This window comes from Astatotilapia calliptera, chromosome 3 (genome assembly GCF_964374335.1).
Source record: "Astatotilapia calliptera chromosome 3, fAstCal68.1, whole genome shotgun sequence".
Classification (NCBI taxonomy): domain Eukaryota; kingdom Metazoa; phylum Chordata; class Actinopteri; order Cichliformes; family Cichlidae; genus Astatotilapia; species Astatotilapia calliptera.
In genome coordinates this window covers 14408026-14422589 of record NC_137424.1, presented here as the reverse complement: position 1 = coordinate 14422589, position 14564 = coordinate 14408026, and the positions used below count along the sequence as shown (strand labels likewise).

General features: G+C 43.6%; 1 protein-coding gene and 1 long non-coding RNA gene across 2 annotated transcripts in view; one reads left to right on the top strand and one right to left on the bottom strand.

Moving 5' to 3' along the window:
* Positions 1–14564, bottom strand: part of zanl (zonadhesin, like) — an 83285-nt gene that overhangs the window by 43181 nt on the left and 25540 nt on the right. The window contains 20 exon segments of the mRNA XM_080294900.1: positions 136–332; positions 734–875; positions 1075–1213; positions 1300–1428; positions 2543–2691; positions 4775–5019; positions 5188–5329; positions 5419–5612; positions 5879–6023; positions 7740–7942; positions 8465–8634; positions 10437–10544; positions 10674–10817; positions 11259–11404; positions 11841–11965; positions 12219–12408; positions 13173–13369; positions 13771–13912; positions 14112–14250; positions 14337–14465. Coding sequence (XP_080151026.1) covers positions 136–332; positions 734–875; positions 1075–1213; positions 1300–1428; positions 2543–2691; positions 4775–5019; positions 5188–5329; positions 5419–5612; positions 5879–6023; positions 7740–7942; positions 8465–8634; positions 10437–10544; positions 10674–10817; positions 11259–11404; positions 11841–11965; positions 12219–12408; positions 13173–13369; positions 13771–13912; positions 14112–14250; positions 14337–14465 — 3175 coding nt within the window.
* Positions 491–2387, top strand: LOC145426187 (uncharacterized). Its single transcript, XR_013906910.1, has 3 exons — positions 491–1964; positions 2038–2182; positions 2266–2387. It is a non-coding gene; the product is annotated as an uncharacterized LOC145426187 (long non-coding RNA).

Here is a 14564-nt window from a genome sequence, read left to right as displayed (position 1 = left end):
TTTGTAGATCCTTTTATGCATGTATGTATGAAAATGTTGTTTTAGAGAGGACATAAAGAGACTGCAAGTGACCTGACTTGAAATACAAAGGACCAAATGATTCACTGCCGGCCTATCAGACCCACTTCACCATACCTCATAATACTGGCCGTTCGTGTGGTTGCAGCCACACATGTTCTCCTTAACGCACTTGCCAGCACTCAGGACATAGCTGGGATCACACACACAGGACTCAGAGCAGGGACCAGAGCAGGAGGGGGGTTTTCCAAAGCATGTTTCCTGACAAGGATCTGCACAAGGTTCGTAGTGGCTGTTTGGGGGACAGCTCAGTGCTAAGCAGACCACAAGAGGTTGAAGTTAGTGATAGGAAACAAAAGTATGTGCTGGTTAAAATATAAAATGACAGCTTTTCACAAGAAAAGAGATACGTCTTTGGCACTTCCAGCTGTGTTGTCTTCCGTGGAACTAGATTGTTTGAGTTTGGTGGTAACCCAGTCTCCTGCAGCCTCTTGGTATATGTTGTCTGCCCAACTAGGTATGCTAAAGCAGCACTCCCTCAGTTAACTTTAGTGAGTAGGAAGCCCGTATGAAGTACTCTTCCACAAGTCAAAACTGACCAAAAACTCTCTTGTGTTATTATCTCCCAACTACTCAGCCAAGCTGATTTTTACCTAATGATATACCTAAAGATATTTTACTACTAAATTAAATCATTTGTCCTTCCAATACTCACGGCAGAAGGTTTCATTCCTCCATGGTCCAAGGTTGACCCCACGATCTTGGCATTCATTGACATAGGCTTCAATGGCTTCACACAAAATGGGCTTGGCACCATCCAGCTCACACAAGTCAAAGACACAGTCCCTGAAGTAATTCTGAGAACAAACAATCACTTTGTTACAATGCTTTATATTGTGTGACCATCTAAAACCACATATTCAAATTATTCCACTATTACGAATATCACATTTTCACCCTGAATGCACACACACATAGACAAATACAACAAGCTCAGAATAAGGACTGGTTCCACATTTGTTTATTATATGTGCACTATCCTCTACATGAACATACATTGGGGTTGACTTTGGGATGGCACACAGCAAAAGGTCCATTTTTGTCCAGCAGAATGCCACAATATCCAGAGCTTTCATACAGTTCCTGTTCTTCTTCATTGCACCCAGGGATCGTAGTGTTGGGTTTCTCATTACATCTGTCAAGACAGACCATCATCTTAAGAACATTTGTCTTTTGTCAATGGTAAATGTTTCTTTACACTTGCATCTCTGCAATACTCACTCTGGATTCATGTTCCAACTGTGTCCAAAGTCATTGGCATTTTCAGCTAAGCTTCCATCTGGTTTGCGGAAGTCATCTTTAGTATCTCCATCATAGTTGCCACACAGGCCACACAGCTTGTTCTGATAGCTGCAGATTGCAGAAAATGATTGTGTTAGAGTCTTATGCAAGAAAGACTAACAAGTAAGCCAGAACTACAACGTGTTTTAATTGCAGCCAAGTTTCTTTTCAGCAGTAGACTAAACCCCACACATTAGTAAGACTAAAAGATCAGACATGTACATTTGATGTGTTTGATAGCATCAGCATAGAATTAACTAGTCAGGAAATTAGAAGTTTTGTGTGATTTTATCTTGAAATTTTGAGGGAGCTGTTTGTGTTGCCCCTGCTAAATTGTTTAAATAAAATATCCTAGCTGTGTCATTAATCTCTGCCTTTATCACCTTACTACTCCTTACAGATAAAGGATTCATGTTCAGTATATGAAAATGTGTTATAGTGTCATGGTCCGTGGTCCTGTGTCTGAGGAATGCGTGACGCTCGGGTAGCCACACCCCCGGGCTATCACCGGCACATCTGTTCTCCATCACGGTGACTACACGGAGATCTACTGAACCCGGCACTGATGGAAGGCTCCACGCCAGTCCGTTAGTCCCCCCACAGTGGTAACTAGACTTCCACGAAAGCGTGCATTCCCTTCTGGTTGGAACTGTGTTTAATCTGCCTACTTGTGTCCAGGTTTCGACTCGGCGTCTGCCACCTGCCTGTCCTCCGGCTCAACTGGATCACTCGGTGCATCATCTGGCCCATTCGCTATTTCCACGGACTTTCTGCTCACGGACTGCCACACTTCCCTCCCGAGCTCCCACAGTCCCGTTCCATCGTAAGCCCCCTACTCTAACTCAGTCCTGATGTGTTTTCCCTACTTTCCGGCTCCCTAGTAATCATCTCCCCTTTCTATTGCAGCCTCCCATGGTCCCGATCCTGGCTTCCTCGTGTCATTATTCCCCGGGTTTTTAGTTTCTTGTTTTGCTCTCTAGTTTTCCCGGGTCGCCTTTCGTTATTTCAATAAAGTGTCTTTTCTGTTAGCGCGGAGTCTGCATCTGGATCCTTTTGTGCACGCGCGCCGTGGCGCATGACATATAGTTTTAGTTGTATCAGTATGGATGTAGATTTCTGGACTGGTGAACTTGTGATTAAAACACCACTTTATAAGGAAACCATGAATTTGGTCTTCACTCACTCTTCGATTACTTTGATGTCCATGAAGGCGTTTCCATCATAGCGAACCGTCACACCAAAGTTCATGGAGACAGTGTAGTGTTTTCCTGACTTGAACACAGAAATACCAGGGGACGGAGACAGTGGCAGATTGACATTGGTCCCATTAACCTGTATGGGAAAATAGGCAGAGTACATCAAATCTGGCCAACATTTTCATTTTTTAATTACCCATGTCACAACATTACTATCTGTAACTGAAAAGAAACGTTCCTTTAGTGGGCGAGCGTGGCTCAAGAGTTGGGAGTTCGCCTTGTAATCGGAAGGTTGCCGGTTCGGGCCCCGGCTTGGACAGTCTCGGTCGTTGTGTCCTTGGGCAAGACACTTCACCCGTTGCCTACTGGTGGTGGTCAGAGGGCCCGGTGGCGCCAGTGTCTGGCAGCCTCGCCTCTGTCAGTGCGCCCCAGGGTGGCTGTGGCTACAATGTAGCTTGCCATCACCAGTGTGTGAATGTGTGTGTGAATGGGTGGATGACTGGATATGTAAAGCACTTTGGGGTCCTTAGGGACTAGTAAAGCGCTATATAAATACAGGCCATTTACCATTTCTCATGCCAATGATGTCTGTAAATGTCATGCCCGACATGTTAAACGCAGCTGCCGGCATGGCAAGCGAAAGTGGATCGAAGCCAAAGGCATGAATGCACAAGAAAACAGTCGACCAGAACGATACCCGAATATTAAATCGCATTGTACGATCTAACAGGGGCTCGCAGTGGCCGCTCTGTCCCAATCCGAGACAAAATGGACGAGTCCTCCTCACTGACGCTGAGCAAGACCAACGTTGAGCAAAACAGTTCTGCGATACTTTAAACCAGCCCGAGCCACTCCACTTGTTCGAGGCCGAATAACTTGCACCCTCCATGGATCTTCTTCCTTTCGATATCGGAAAAATTAGCAACGCCGAAGTCAAGACAGCGATGTTGGCCTGGACGAGTTCCTCCCCACAATGCTGAAGGACGACGAAGCCCAGTTGGATGCCGCCCTTAGAAGTCCCCTAAATGCCTGCTGGTCAACATCGCATGTACCCTATGAATGGGTAATTTCAACGACTTCAAGAAAGCTTTTGACAACGTCCACCGGCCGACTCTATGGGCTATCCCACGTCAATATGGAGTCCCCCAGCAGTTTGTATACGCCTTTTGTGGTCTCTGCTCCAACTCCCGGTTCTGCGTCCAGACAGATGATTGGATGGCGCCCTTAGAAGACCCCTAAACGCCTGCTGGACAACATCGCGTGTACCCTATGAATGGGCAAAAGGTGTTATCACCAAACTTCCCGAAAGGCGATTTGGGTGACTGTAACAACTGCCGGGGCATCACGCTCCTGTCGGTACCCGGGAAAGTGCTTTGCCTTATTCCTTTGAATTGGCTACTGGGCCCCTACTGGGCTCGACTACGGAAGACCTCCAAGAATGGACTGCAGCTTTGCAGAGGCAGGTGAGGAAGTCGGATTACGAATAAGCGCCAAGAAAACCAAGGTACTCGGAGTTGGCTACACAACTGCCCATGTTCCCGTCATAATCAACCAATAACGTGCTGATAAGTTGAAAAATTTCACATATCTGGGCAGCATCATCTCGAATTATGGGATCTCTGATCAAGATGTAAACTCCAAAGTAGGGAAGGCTGCCGGTGTCCTCCGACGTCTCCAATTCAATTCATTTAAATTCAATGTTTTTTATATAGTCCCAAATCACAAAAACAGTCACCTCAAGGTGCTTTATATTTTAAGATAGACCTTACAATAATACATACAGAGAAAAAAAACAACAATCATATGACCCCATTGACCAAGCACTTTGGTGACAGAGGCGTCTTTTAACAGGAAGAAGCCTTTGGCAGAACCAGCAAAAGCAAGGCCGACCAAATATCACATGGCGTCGAATGTTTATGGATGATCTGAAAACAGTCGACATCGCCTGGGACGAAGCTGAAACATTCGCCCCTGACCGTCATCGATGGAGATTGTTAGCTGCCCGATGCGTCGCTCGGTGTAGGAGGAACTAAGTGTTAAGTGTAAGTGCAAGTTTCTTTCCATGGTCAATTGCAGTGGTTTTCAGAAGTGTTCCTGAGCATGTGCAGTGATTTGTACCACAGAATGATGTTTGTTTGTAATGCAGTAGTGCCTGATAACGTGAAAGCGTGATTGGTTTTCACATGCAAAACATCCTGTTTCTTCCTCTCATGTCTTACCTGCACAGTGCCACCTTTGAGAATGGAGATCTTTATCATCTGTGCGTATACATGTACGGCATTCACATAGGAGATGGTCGGCCTGTTATACCGGTTTTCATTGTCAGTATGGACCTCAAAGTAGGGCACAGTTGTGTCATTGCATGGACTAGACATCAGATAGCTGCAGTTGCCCATGAAGTCATATTTGCGTTTGTCAAAGCTGGTGTAGTGTGGATCGCCAGATGCAATGCATGTGGATGTACCTAAAGGAATAATATATGAGAAAAAGAAAATTGTAATTTCCACACTGTCAACTATCAAGTTATACCGACTGACTGTAAAGCACAACACAAGGTGCTCTTTGTGCAGATGTAATTTATTACACTGCATTAAATCAAGTCAACAACAATAAAGTCAACAAACATTATTACCTTTAGGATAACAGCCTGCAACACCATTAACCTCTCGACACTCTTCAGTGGGGTCACAGGAGTTATCAACACATTCCAAAGTGTAGTTCCCTACACAGCGACACAGCTTTGTGCAGCCATCTCCAAATACTATCTCACCAGGCTGGATAAAATGAAAACAATCAGTACTGAGAAAGTATACTGTATGTCTTTAAATGTACACTGTACACAGTACTAACTAGGACATCTGACCTCATAATAGTTATTGTTGTCATCTAAACAACCACACTTGTCCAGTGGCACGCAGTGCCGTCCTTTGAAGACAAAGCCTGGTTTGCAGAAACACCCAGTGATGCAGGAGCCAGAACAGTTGGTAGAGGGTTCCATACATGTAGGAATGCAAGCTGGACCACACTCTATATACTCTGCGTTAGGAGGACACAGGTCTGGGTAGAAAGAAAAAGGATTACTGGAAAATGAGCAGATACTCTTTCAGGAACTAAAAAGGTAGGAAGTTATTATGCAGTGTTAACAAACTCAGTCCAAACTAACAACATCAGTTGAGACAGTGGAGGTTTGGAGCGCCTGTTGCTAAAATGACTGCATTTATTTACTGCATTTCTAGGGCCAGTCGGATAAAGCACTTGACACTGTAATCCACATCCATGCATTCATGCAGCTATTTCTATGTGAAGCTGTGTGATTAACATACCCAGAGGGTGGCATTCATATTCTCCATCTTGTAGTTGGCAGCTCTCAGTAGTTGGGTTACAGCTGGTGTTATGACACTGTAGCAGACCTCCACTGTGACACATACACTTTTGTTCACAACCCTCCAAGTACCAGTCATCGCCCACCTGACAAATGTACACAGAATGCAAAAAACAATCAAAATTTTGTCATGTAATTCTCTCTTATATGTCTGTGAAGGTCCCTATACAACCGTTGCAAGAGCTTGGTTCGCATTGCCGGCAATAAGTCGGACTCGTTCCCGGTGGGTGATGGGCTTCGCCAGGGCTGCCCTTTGTCTCCGGTTCTGTTCATAATTTTTATGGACAGGATTTCTAGGCGCAGCCAAGTGGCGGAGGGCTTTCGCTTTGGTGGCCTCAGAATCTCATCTCTGATTTTTGCAGATGATGTGGTTCTGTTGGCTTCATCGGGTTAAGGCCTCCAGCTCGCACTGGAACGGTTCGCAGCCGAGTGTGAAGCAGCGGGAATGAGGATCAGCACCTCCAAATCTGAGGCCATGGTTCTCAGCCGGAAAAGGGTGGAGTGCCCACTCCGGGTCGGGGATGAGTTCCTGCCACAAGTGGAGGAGTTCAAGTATCTCGGGGTCTTGTTCGCGAGTGATGGGAGAAGGGAGCCGGAGATCGACAGACGGATTGGGGCTGCAGCTGCAGTAATGCGGACGCTGCACCGGTCCGTCGTGGTGAAGAGGGAGCTGAGTGTAAAAGCGAAGCTCTCAATTTACCGGTCGATCTACGTCCCTACCCTCACCTATGGCCACGAGCTGTGGGTAGTGACCGAAAGAACGAGATCGCGGATACAAGCGGCAGAAATGAGCTTACTCCGAAGGGTGGCTGGCCTCTCCCTTAGAGATAGGGTGAGAAGTTCGGCCATCCAGGAGGGGCTCAGAGTAGAGCAGCTGCTGCTCCACATCGAAAGGAGCCAGCTGAGGTGGTTCGGGCATCTGACAAGGATGCCCCCTGGGCGCCTCCTGGGTGAGGTGTTCCAGGCATGTCCCACCGGGAGGAGGCCCCGGGGCAGACCCAGGACACGCTGGAGAGATTATATCTCTCGGCTGGCCTGGGAACACCTTGGTATTCCCCCGGATAAGCTGGAGGAGGTGGCTGGGGAGAGGGAGGTCTGGGCCTCTTTGCTTAGGCTGCTGCCCCCGCGACCCGGCCCCGGACAAAGCGGATGAAGATGGATGGATGGATGGATGGATGTCTGTGAAGGTTCTCAGTCATCCAGGTCATCGTAGTCAAAGGAGCTTGCAAAGAAAAGCGTCTGGACTTCTTTAAGTCTTTAAGTCTTCAAGCAACTTAAAGAAGTCCAGACGCCTTTCTTTGCAGACTCCTTTTACATTCTCTCTTATACATCACACGAATATAAAGATCAAAATGATAAATATACATTTGGATGCAAACCAGGGATTCTGTATGCCACTAACTAATTAGGCCAACCTTTACTCATTTATTTATTGATTTTGGGCTTGCTAATTGTGGTGGCACCAGTATGTAAATGCTATGACATAAATACAAATTCTATAACACCAGTGTCTTTTAAATTCAGGTATAATACAGTATAATAAATATAATCTGTGCTTGATAAGTTGAAAGTAAAAATCTTTGTTGTAAAACCAATATTTATGTGCCAACAGTTCTCTGCAGTCTATGCACCCTTAATTTAGTTGAGTTTTAATTTCTTTTGTACTGTAGGGTCTTTGTGTCTCTTGGCGTCTCTCCTGTTGAAGTTATAAAGAGAACTGAAAATGATGTTAGCATGAGCTTAGCACATTTTAAAGGTAAATGGAATATGGTTTTAATTGTTTGGAGGCTGTTTCCACTTACAGGGTGATAGGTTCCACTGGGGTCCACACAACCACAGTCTCTCAGTTCCACACATTTGTCATCACTGAGAATGAAGCCAGGGTTACACTCACAACCCTCCACACACACTTCCTCACAGCCAGGTGGTCCCACCACACCAAGACATGTCTCAGGACATGAACTCACACAAAGGGAGTAGGAGCTATTGGGAGGACAGGTCAGAGCTGTGTGGACAAACACAGGGATGAACAATAATGAGAGGGAACAATGGTGGACAAATAGCAACAGAGAAGGGAGTGGGTAGTACGATGATTCAAAGACAGGGCACCTACGTATCTCATATTGATTTAACTCAGTGTCATAAATGAAAGCAAGGATAATATTAACTGCATTGAATATTTTACATTGGTTTCAGCATTGTGCGCTGTATCTTAAACTCTCCTCCCTATACAATTATAAATATGATTATAAGTTCAATTATAATGTTGGTGAGCAGGATGTAATATATCGTGGTTATATTTACAGGTGGAGACAACTTCCAAATGGAGAAGCTATGGCATGCACCCCATTTAAAAGGGAAAATGCTGAAGGCTCATTTTTCCAAAATGAAAAGGTATTATTCAAGTCTTTATTCATTTATGCTTCAGAATGGGGCTTATCAAGCCAATGGGTGATATCACTGTGACTATGTTTTATATATCATATATCTTTTAGATATATTTGGTATATCTCAGATTCAAACTTACGGCAGAAGTCTGGAGTTCTCCATTGGTAGACTTTGGCTCCAGCACTATGACATGCGTCAGTGTAGGCCTGGAGCTGGTCACACAGCACGTGCTGCTGGCCATTGAACTGACACATGTCATACACACAGCTTTGGAAGAATGGAGTGGGATTAACTACACTGATGCACTCCCTGTAACAGAGAAAAGCACTCACTTAGCTTAGGTAGGAAAAGGCAGAGGCTCATATATACTGAAAATCTGAGTTCGAACAAACAAACAAGCTACAATTGGTGGTGAAACAGTCAACAATTGTTGCATAAGTTTAGCAACAATTCACTAGATGGGGCCATTGAATAAAGGTGAATGGCTTAAACATGAATTGAACTGCGGTTTGGGGAAGGTCTCGCTGTGGACTGGCAGCGGCTCCTGGGCTGGCAGATCCCCAAAGAAGACATCCCCTAGAAGCAGCAATAACTGTGCATTGTGAAGGTGAAAGACCTCTGCAGGAATAATTCAATTTTTCAATTCAATTTATTTATACAGCCCCAAATCACAACAACAATCGCCTCAAGGTGTTTTATATGTAAGGTAGACCCTGCAATAATACCTACAGAGAAAACCCAACAATCATATGACTCCCTATGAGCAAGCACTTTGGGAATTGGGAAGGAACAACTCCTTTTAACGGGAAGAAACTTCTGGCAAAACCATTCCCATGGAAGGACAGCCATCTGCCGCTACCAGCTGAAGTGGAAGAAGGAAAGCAGGACAAAAGAGAAGCGCAGAGAGAAGATGGTCAAGGATTCCAGAGAGTGGAGTGGTTGAGTTCGGAAAATTACGAAGGAATGGTGGGAGAAGACCACAAAGCAAATTTCAGAAAACGAAAGACCTTAATAGCTTAATGAGGAGAACCCCTGATCGAGTGGCAACGTGGCTCGACTGGTGTGGAGGCTGGATGGATGCATGTCTGTATTTTAAGACATGAGGCAATGGCTTGACGGCTCGTAAAAGCTATTCTGGTGTGTTTGAAAATGATCGATATGGAGACAAAGACTGGCAATACGGTGTCAGGAATGTGCACTGTTACATTTTGTGAAAGATAGATAAATGCATGGACCCTGGCATCCAAGTTATTGGGGAAAGTGGGAAGAGATACTGGCTTCCAGGTGCCAAAAAGCACGCTGCTGCATTTTGCTCAGGAGAGATAGAGGGAAGAAAAGCTTGCTACTGCAAATGAAGGAAAAGAACTGGCATCCCGGTGCCAGATGTATGCTGGCAAATTTGAAAAAGACAGAGAAATAGAACCTGGAGTACCATTGCAAAAAGCATTCTGCTGGATTTGTAAAGGAGGAAAAGAGAAAGAGAACCTGGCATTCCTGTGCCAAAAAACATGCTGCTGCATTTTTGTGAAAAAGGGAGGGACAGAAGAGGAACTGGCAACCCGGTGCTAAAAGCTTGCTCCTGCATTTGTGAAGGAGGGATAGAGAAAGAAAGCCTGACATTCTAGTGCCAAGAAGCATGCTGCTGCATTGTGCGAGGGAGGGATAGAGGGGAAGGGAAACTGGAATCTCCTGGGTAGAAAACCTTGTTGATGCATTTGCAAATGAGGAATAATAACTTGGCATCCTGGTGCCAAAAGCTCACTGTTGTATTTGCAAAGGAGGGTTATAGAAAGAACCTGGTATCCCAGGTTTTTTGCAACGATAGATAGAGATAAACTGGCAAGTCATTGGTAAAAACTTGCTGCTGCGTTTGAGAATGAGGGACAAAGAACAAAACTGGCATCCCAGTGCCAGAAGGGTTCATTACAGCATTACAGTAATAGTATTGAAAATATTTATTCATATTTTACAGGTCAGTTGGGTGATTACCAGGCATGCTGCCATCTATTTCATGATTTTATAAGGTCAGGAAAAAAACGTTGTAAAAACCCAGGAATCCCATCAGTTTAACCAAGTCGATAACCAAAAGTGGAGGGGTTGTGAATTCTTACCGGAAGGGTCCAGTAGGGTCTGTAATTTTACCACATTTCTCTGGTTTTACAACTTCAGCTTCCAAGTTGGGGTCACAGTCTGGATCAGGCTTTGTTCCTGGGGTACATCTGGTCAACACAAATACAAAACACAGTTACATCCTCTTCAGTTTGTCAGAAAGAGTCCAACAGTAAGGTAACAAAAGACATAACCAGAAGAAATCCAAAAGACAGAAAGATAGATATGTTGGAACTCACGAGTCATCTTCATCGTCTTTGGTCTGCCAGCTGTTCCCAAAGTCATTACTATTTCCTGCCACAGTGCCATCTGGTTTAGTGAAGTCATTGTCTGGGTTCCCATCATAGTCACCACAAAGGCCACACATTTGGTCATAGTAGGAGCTGGTAGGACAAAGTCAAGGTAGGATATGTAGGATTAAAATAAGACAAGCTTAAGAATATTTGCAATGTTTCATAAGGTGTTGCTTGGCCTTTTATTGTAATTCTAGAAACAAATGAAGAGAATGCAAAGATCCCTGATACAATAAACCAGGGCATCGTTAGTATATATTAAAAGTTGCATAAGTCCACAATATGCACACAAATGGACTGCTTTGTTTTCACAACATACATAAAACAACTGGTGATGTTCAGCAGTTTAGATCGTTATCTATCAGAGTTTCTTCAGATCGTTAGGTTATGGTTGCATCGGAGGAAAGTGGTCATCAAAAAAATAATGATAGAGCAATGGAGACAGTGGTCAGGTGTATTGTATGAATGTGTGAAGCAAATAAAAATAAGTTCTACAATATCAAAATAGTTCAAACCAATATTTATACTAACCTGGGAACTGAGATCTGGGCATAATGGTTTCCATCCCAACGCACCCTCAGGCCAAAGGATGTTTGAAGCGTGATGAACTGACCAGCAAGACTAATAGACATGAGAGGAGAGGGGGAGTGGGGCAGAGCCACCCGTACTCCGTTCACCTGATTCAGTGATGAAGAAAAAGATGTTAAGAATATAAGAATATAAAGATGTTAAACAGACTGTGTAAACGTCTAATTGGTGGACAGGTCAGGGAGTATAAAAGTACAAAGAGTGTGCAATGTGCAGTATATCAGGCAAAAACAGACTTTGTATAGTTTTAACAAGCAAGAAAGACATTGCTTTATGCCTATCACACTGTGTTATCTTTGGCATAGATTCAACTGACAAAATGGGAAAAATCTGTTTTGTTTTTTTTACATGCTGTTAGCAACAAAGTAACTAAAGATATAATTTGAGTTCTTTGCTAAAATGTCAGTTATGTGTAGACATAAGACATACATGGTGATGATACAACTACTGTGTGGGATGTCTGCTGGCACACATTTTACTTAAAGATGGGAAATATAAGAGATAGTAATTCATTCATATACTGACCAGTGTTCTACTGCTCTTCATCAGGGTCACAGTAATTCCATCCACTGTCACATATAGCTTCCTCAGGTATGACACTCCTGCAACTCCTCTCTCTTCATTCTTTGCCTCCACAGAGAACCAAGGGCCTGCACAGGGAAGACCACGACAATCAGGAATATTGTGTGTTTATATTAAAGGTGAACATTGGCATTAACATACAAACCACCACTGACATTCAGTGTCTTCTCTTTGCAGCAAACGTGAATGAAAACAATATATGTCATGCTTTGCGATGAAAATAATAAATGAGTAAATTTAGCTCATTTAAACTTTCATTTGTGCGTGTGGTGTGGCAAGACTAGAACAGGTGCAATGAAACCCAAACATCTTAATGAATAAATGTCTCAAAATAGTGTGTACCTGTGCTGTTCCTACAGCTTCTGGCCAGTGTGTAAGTACAGGTTCCCATGAAGCTGTAGTACTTCTTGTCAAAGGTGTTGTAGTGTGGATCCCCAGAAACTACACAATCCTGAAAGCCTGAGAGAGGGAAAAACATCAGGAACATCAGACTGAAACACAGATGAAGCCACTGTAGAACAATTACCTAATAACAGTGCAGTTCACTGCTGCTTTGGACTTGTACTGGCATTAAAATAGATGCAAGGAATATATCCTTTCCTGACTAGACAAAAATTTTCTGCAACTCTGTGATTTTGTATTATAAAGAAATGCATGTAACACGTGTTGTTATAGACAAACTGTACAGAAGAGAGCAAAAGAAACATAACAGCAAGACGCCTGTGGTTTGTGCTTCTCTATCTTCCATTACTCAATCTAATTATGTATATTAGAGCAGGGATAGAAAATGCTAGTTTGAGAACTTTGACAAAGTCTACAGCATCACGTCAAACACAGTTGCAAAACTTTTCAGGTTGGCAGTCCAACCCATGAGATCTGGAAACCTACTTAGAATATAATGGCTACAGCTTTGCTGTGTTTTTTTAGGTGTGAACATTACAAACATACTCGTAGGATAGCAGCCCAGCTCTCCATCCTGAAGTTTACATTCATGCATTGGGGGGCATTCAGAGGCTTCACAGGTAATTCCAGCTGCACCACACCAACATTTTCGCTTGCAGTCTTCCTCAAAAAACTCCTCTCCAGGCTGACAAACAGACAACAAAATTGACAATTAAGCATAGCAGGCACAGATGATTCTTTGTAGATCCTTTTATGCATGTATGTATGAAAATGTTGTTTTAGAGAGGACATAAAGAGACTGCAAGTGACCTGACTTGAAATACAAAGGACCAAATGATTCACTGCCGGCCTATCAGACCCACTTCACCATACCTCATAATACTGGCCGTTCGTGTGGTTGCAGCCACACATGTTCTCCTTAACGCACTTGCCAGCACTCAGGACATAGCTGGGATCACACACACAGGACTCAGAGCAGGGACCAGAGCAGGAGGGGGGTTTTCCAAAGCATGTTTCCTGACAAGGATCTGCACAAGGTTCGTAGTGGCTGTTTGGGGGACAGCTCAGTGCTAAGCAGACCACAAGAGGTTGAAGTTAGTGATAGGAAACAAAAGTATGTGCTGGTTAAAATATAAAATGACAGCTTTTCACAAGAAAAGAGATACGTCTTTGGCATTTCCAGCTGTGTTGTCTTCCGTGTAACTAGATTGTTTGAGTTTGGTGGTAACCCAGTCTCCTGCAGCCTCTTGGCATATGTTGTCTGCCCAACTAGGTATGCTAAAGCAGCACTCCCTCAGTTAACTTTAGTGAGTAGGAAGCCCGTATGAAGTACTCTTCCACAAGTCAAAACTGACCAAAAACTCTCTTGTGTTATTATCTCCCAACTACTCAGCCAAGCTGATTTTTACCTAATGATATACCTAAAGATATTTTACTACTAAATTAAATCATTTGTCCTTCCAATACTCACGGCAGAAGGTTTCATTCCTCCATGGTCCAAGGTTGACCCCACGATCTTGGCATTCATTGACATAGGCTTCAATGGCTTCACACAAAATGGGCTTGGCACCATCCAGCTCACACAAGTCAAAGACACAGTCCCTGAAGTAATTCTGAGAACAAACAATCACTTTGTTACAATGCTTTATATTGTGTGACCATCTAAAACCACATATTCAAATTATTCCACTATTACGAATATCACATTTTCACCCTGAATGCACACACACATAGACAAATACAACAAGCTCAGAATAAGGACTGGTTCCACATTTGTTTATTATATGTGCACTATCCTCTACATGAACATACATTGGGGTTGACTTTGGGATGGCACACAGCAAAAGGTCCATTTTTGTCCAGCAGAATGCCACAATATCCAGAGCTTTCATACAGTTCCTGTTCTTCTTCATTGCACTCAGGGATCGTAGTGTTGGGTTTCTCATTACATCTGTCAAGACAGACCATCATCTTAAGAACATTTGTCTTTTGTCAATGGTAAATGTTTCTTTACACTTGCATCTCTGCAATACTCACTCTGGATTCATGTTCCAACTGTGTCCAAAGTCATTGGCATTTTCAGCTAAGCTTCCATCTGGTTTGCGGAAGTCATCTTTAGTATCTCCATCATAGTTGCCACACAGGCCACACAGCTTGTTCTGATAGCTGCAGATTGCAGAAAATGATTGTGTTAGAGTCTTATGCAAGAAAGACTAACAAGTAAGCCAGAACTACAACGTGTTTTAATTGCAGCCAAGTTTCTTT